At 32.3% G+C, this 6,518-nt stretch overlaps 1 protein-coding gene across 10 annotated transcripts in view; it reads right to left on the minus strand.

Annotated features, from left to right (window-relative positions):
• The window catches only part of LOC127068987 (glutamate receptor ionotropic, kainate 2), a 216,527-nt gene that overhangs the window by 61,180 nt on the left and 148,829 nt on the right, over positions 1 to 6,518 (minus strand). For all 10 annotated transcript variants that reach the window (XR_007783264.1, XR_007783265.1, XM_051005511.1 and 7 more), the window contains one exon: positions 5,554 to 5,711. Coding sequence is in view for 8 of the 10 variants with exons in the window: in XM_051005511.1 (XP_050861468.1) it covers positions 5,554 to 5,711 (158 nt within the window). In the remaining 2 variants the exon portion in view is untranslated. The remainder of the gene's footprint in view (positions 1 to 5,553; positions 5,712 to 6,518) is intronic.

The following is a 6,518-nucleotide window of genomic DNA, read 5'->3' on the forward strand; positions in this document are numbered from 1 at the left end:
AAAATGCTTAAAGCGTCTCATTATCTTCGTATTTTCTCGTTGTAATTTTGTTTGGGATCGTTTTGGTAAAACCAGGAAATTTTTACTTCCTAATGCATTTTTAATGATCGTTCTAATGTATTGTAATTAATTTGAGGTTGATTCTAATTCGTTCCTGCTGATCTCGCTGAATATCCTCAAAAATAGTTATATAATTATCCATTTAATTACTTTATCATATTTGTTAATAACAGTATAGAGACTATTTGTAAAGAAAAATGTGTTTGTGAAGGAACACGAATACATTGCTCGTTTCACGCACGAACACACGACGTTCTTATTTTCGATTGTCCTTTTATTACCTAAGGGAAAGCTTATCGAGAATCTGTTGGCGGTTGTAAAATTGTAAGGAAAGGATTGCGTGCGTAAACTCCAAGAGATTTTCTTTTCCATGAGATTTTATCAAAGTCACGTTTTGCGATAAGAAGGAAGATGATATCAGAGTTATCGATATTTAGATCTACATTTATTTTCTTCGAGTGAAATGTTTTCAATTTGTACCGAATCGTCCTTTTTAACATCCTTTTTCTTTCTTTTTATTTCTTTGAAACAAAGGAAATAAAGGATTAATAATAAAGAGAAGGTAAGTATGCGAAAGGATCGTCGTAATAAATTTCCTAGCTAATTCTCCCAAAGGATCAGGTCGATTAATTCGAATGTACATTATTTCCTAAGTATAGATGGTTGAGGGGAGGGGAGGAGAGGGGTTTAAAAGACGGATGAGAGAGGAAGAGAGAGAGAGAGAGAGAGAGAGAGAGAGGAAACGTAGAAGCTTTTCACGAAGTTTCGTTCTACGCTCTTGGGATTTCAATCAGGCTAATTGAGGAAGGAAAAGGAAGAGTAGGCGATAGCCAATGGATAACCAGCCTCCTTTGATCAATCGGAAACCACCTATTGGCTTGTGGAACGTGAGGTAAGATTTTGCGGTATTCGGAGAAACCCTGGAAAGGAGCGTTAGTGCTATCTATAGTTTTCGATAGTTCGATGGCTACGAAGTTTAAAAATTCGCGATCGCGTTTAAAAATTCTTTGACTTTATTCGAAATGTTATAAATAACAAATCTTTCGTCTTCAATGACAGAGCTTACGAGTCAATATCTGTCTCTCGATCTCTACTCATTAAAATCACAGTTTATTCTTCGAAACAGAAAAGTTCTTCTTCGGCGAACTAAAATCCGATTTAGCGGTATAAATATGTAAATGGTTTGATCTACCTATGAACAACGACGGAGTATCATCGTCTTCGATGATAAGAGGATTAAAAATAGCTAGAATGGATTTAGAGAGATAAAGTAGCATGTAAAAACTTATGATATGCATATGTGTATACATTTATACTATATAACAAATGTATTTGGTTTTATCGCAGAGATACGATATTTCTATTGATGGAGGTCTCGTTTTATCGAAATTATTAACGATATCCGACCTAAAAAAAATTATACGTATATATACATACACATATAAAGTTGAGGTGAAAGGAACATTGTAACGAGGTTCTTGGATACATTGGGTTGATATATGTATATATTGCGAAAATTTACGTCATACTGCAACTTCTATAAATAGATTATATACATTAACAACGTTAAATGAATTTCTCCGATATCGTCCAACGAGAGAAATCGTAATTCGAGTTCGACGTGAAATTCGATAGTAATGTTGTTTCGTCTCGCGTTCGCTAGATATTACAGCGAAAATGCGAAACGTTGAAATCACGTAGGAGTTCATGAAAAAAAGATTCGATTAGGACTTTCAAAGAGTTCGAAAAGCTCGATCAGTTCAATCGATCGCAAAGGAAATAGATAAGGGAATCAATTTTATGTCGCAGCACAACGTTAACTCTTATCAAAACTCCTACCAGCTAGAACTATCATATCTTTTGTCAACCCGACAGAAAGAATCGCATACACGCGATTTCTCGATTCGTCGAGCGTATCGAATGACTTGCGTATCGAAAAAGACGATTCCCTGTGCGACGTTCGTCTTCAGAGAGAAATGTGAGTACCTCCCTCCTCTTACCTTTCCCTCTTTTCCCTTCTTTCCCTTATATTTCTTCACCTATTCACTATTGTTCCCTTGTGAGATCTATGCTCACTCTCTCTCTCTCTCTCTCTCTCTCTCTCTCTCTCCCTCTTTTGCTTTTAGCTTATTTATTTTCCTTTTTCCCCGTTTCATACTTTCTCATATATACTCTTACGCTTACTTTACATTTCATTTTATCACACGCTTTTCTAATTAAATTTCTTAATTTTCTTACTTATAGAATCCTATATCGTAATCGTTGCAATACTTTTTGTTTCTGTTTTCCTCTTTTTTTCTTTTTTGTTAAGTTTATATCCTTTATTTGTCTCTAGAGATAAACTCTTTATACGAGTGCTCTCGAAATATTAAGGATTTATGTACTATAGTTCTACTATGTTTCTAAACGCGATACTACTTCTGTTTGTTTACTTTTTTACTTTTTACAATACACTTTACAATCATCACAAAACAATAAAATTGTTTTCCTTTCCCTCTTCCAGTTATTTCGCTTTTCTTACTCTTCCGAGAACGTCGGAATCGACAAATCGGAAGCATCGCCGTCGGCACTAGCAGCTTCTTATCTTCTCTGGCATTGTGAACTAACACCGACCTTGTTCGTACGCTTCACGAACGGGAAAACTTTCCTTTCTGTCATACGACTAAGCGCGACCTGGCTTCCGTCCGTTTCCTTTCACGGAAAATAAGGGATGACTTTATTTCCGTATCTACCATCTACATCATATCATTGCTATCACTATCATACCGATCTATATCGTTTCTACAGTTTTCATGCAAACTTTCTATGACTTTCTATTCTATGAGCAAAAAGACATTTGTAAGGATTCGTAGTATTCGAAGTCAGAATTCATAGAGCATTTCATATCTCTTAACCGAATTGAAAACATTCCTGCTCGAAAAATTTTTGTTTAATTTTCTAACAAACGCAAATGTTAAACTCTCTTATGTGAATAAAATTCGAATGTGTGTTATTACGTGAAGTTACGTTAGAGTTTTCATACGGCACTTATTAACTCACCATACTTGAATCGATATTCCTGTTCGTTTAATTTCTTTTATAAATTTTATCTGATGACAAAATTACGAAAGAATTCATTTTTTCTTTATTTTTTTTTTCTTTATATTAAAAGTTATTAAGAATTATACTCATGGTTCTTCAAATGTTATCATGAGAAATCCTTAAAAAGCGAAATATTTGAAATCTGCGAAATTTGAAGGATCAGTCACTGATTCCACTCTTATAACTTAATATTTTCTGTTCTTTTTTTTTATTTTTTATTTTCGAAAGGAAATATAAAGGTACTTTGAAGATTTCACGAAGGGTTAGATGTGTTCTTGAGAAAAATCATGAATTATTATACGAAAAAGACCGCACGAATGGGTCCTACCGAATCTGAGACTGAATTATTCAAATCCTGTAGTTGCTCTCTTTACAGTTGAAGGGCATTCGCGATAAGTCACTGTCACTGTCGTAGATCTTTATGAATAATGTAACGTAGGAGAGAATTTTCTCAACGAGCAGATAGCGCGAAACCGACGAGAATGAAAGGGAGAAGAACGGATATATTTCTTTAAACGTTTCTAACCGTAGCTTCTTACAAACACATTGTATACAAGTACACAGACACACTTATTTGTATCCATATATACATATTTCGAAGAGATGAGAGAAAAATACAAAGATATATATATTTTGTATTCATATACCAACATGCAAATTCGTTGATCTTTATCCTATGTGTAAAATGTGAAATAAGTAGGTATCATAAATGTTCGATATCATCTAAAAAATAAACATCAAGAAATTGCTGATCAGCTGTTTCATAAACTAAAAAAACTAACGCGTGTCGACAGTTATATTCATAATTAAATGAAATTATCCAAAATCTTATGATTAAAATATCACAATTTTCAACAGATATTACATGATAATTTCCAACGCAATAAGTATCTCTTGTAATCATGATTTAAAGAATTTTTTATATTAATAATTGCACAAGTTGATGCACATACAAATATGGATATGTTTATCCCTAACTGCTAGACAATGTGTATTTTAATATTATTTTCTTTTTCTATTTATATTATCAATTTTCTTTTAGAATTTTATCGAATCAAACGTAACACGATAATTCGGTCAATGTGTAATCCGATCGAATCAATGTAATAACGATCCCAATAGTCACGTAAGATCACTGTGGACAAGGCGTTGAGTCAGACGTTTAATTTGAAACGGTGCGTTCGTACCACATACCAGCCAACATCGATCGCGTTTCCCATCAGATGTTTGCTTTTCCGTTAATTTGATCGACGTTCAACTTCCTGCCTGTCTTGAAATTACATCCGGCGACGAGAGAAAGAGAAAAAGAGAGAAGAGAATCGGTAAATATACGTTAACCTTAATAATATGATATATTTTCTTCTTTCCCTAAATATTCTTAATGATATTTATAAATGTATAATACAATTTTAGAAAATTGTCAGATCAGCGAACTTTTTTCTTATAATACGAACAAAATTTCCAATGGTCATTTTTTACTGCTCGCTATGTTCGATTTCTAACAAGTTTACACAACACGGATTACATTGTTTTATCGTGATACGTGAATTGAAAAAAAAAAGTTGAATATGCATAAAAATCCAGAATCAAAATGTAAAACGATTTAGCCTCGGGGAAGAGGGAAAAAAAAGAAGAACCAATAGTCTACCACTTTATTTTTCAAAACGATAACTAATGCATTGCAGGAAAATAGAAATTTGAAATTCTCGTCTCTCGTCACGAATATATTCGATCTACGAAACGCGATCTGTACCTCATTTGATGAAAATATGTGGGAAGGGGTTAATGAAACGGAAATTGTAGCTTTGACGAATCGCCTGATCACTTTCAAGAATATCCATTTTCAAATTGGAAAATCGAAAATCATTGGTTCTTGTGTGTACGTGTCTGTAAGAACTTCGAATTCGCTTAATAATGCTTACGAGAGAAATAAAGAGAGAGAAAAAGATAGAGAAAGTATCACTCTTTCTTTTATCTCTTCTTTTATTTCTTCAATTAAACATTTCACAAAATATTATATTACAATAAATCATCGCGTTCGAGATATTAAAACATTTACGTTCGAATTTCACTCTCAATGCTTTCGAAATCGAATTGATATCAGTGATATATTAAAAATTGCATGATTTTTGCATCTTTTTATAAATCACAAATTCGTATATTCGTATGAAAAACGATAAAAAGGGAAAGAAAATACAAAAGAAAAACGAGACGAGTGATTTAAATGTCACTGATATTTCTTTTTCCTTGTTAAAAAATTCGATCGATCGATCGAAAGATAAAGAGTAAGTACAGATCAATGGTCGATGGTACATGCTTTTTTTTAGAAAGGAAAGTGAATGGATGGTGAAGGTGAAAAAGAAAGGAAGAACTATAATGCTACGTGAAGGCTTAGAAATACATAAAACTCACCGATATTCCGAGCCTTCACTAAGTTGTCTAACGGTAATGGGGAATTCGCTCGGACCGTGAGCTTTTAAAAGCTCTTGCAATCGCACCAGTCCTTCGTTGTTCTCGTATATGATGGTAAAGCTTTTCCAACCCCATGCCTTCACAAGGTCAACGTACGCCTGAAACATCAAAAAACGATTGAAGTGATCGTATCGAATGATCGGTCGATTTAAAAAAAAAAGAAAAAAAAATTGTAACTAATCCTAACATTCGTTCTAGAAAGTATTCATTATATACATTCGTTATACGACATTCGTATCGAAAATAAAAAAGAAAGAAAGAAAGAAATCAGTCAATGAACAAATAAATAAACAAGAAACAAAATAAATCAATTTTAATCGTAACATTAGATAGAAAATATTTAATATATTTTTAATATTGATCTAAAAAAATATATATATCATATATCCATATATATATATATATATATATATATCGATCCTCAATAATTATTTCCAATTCTTTTTTTTCTATCTAAACAAACAAAAATCTAAACAAACAAACAGAAAATAAAACAAACAAATTTTAATCGTAACATTAGATAGAAAATATTTAATATATTCTTAATATCGATCTAAAAGAAAAAAAAATTAATATATATATATATTTATATATATATATATACCAATTATGAATAATTATTTCCAATTCTTTTTTATTTTCTATCTATCTCCTTTCTTTCTTTCCTTTTTTAATATATTGATTTATCTCGATTATGTAAGTATCCGATCTCTTTCACATCCATTTAGAGAAGAGAATTCATTAAAAATAAAAGTCTCAAGTTTCCCGGTATTGTATTCTTAGAACGTTTCGATAAGCGCCAGGCAGGATTTCAAGAATATAATAGGAACCTTTTAACTGGCCACGCCACTCGAATTGAAGACTTAATTCGAGAAACGAAACGTTCCTCGTTTCTTGCTCGTGCA

This window comes from Vespula vulgaris, chromosome 14 (assembly GCF_905475345.1).
Source record: "Vespula vulgaris chromosome 14, iyVesVulg1.1, whole genome shotgun sequence".
Taxonomy (NCBI): domain Eukaryota; kingdom Metazoa; phylum Arthropoda; class Insecta; order Hymenoptera; family Vespidae; genus Vespula; species Vespula vulgaris.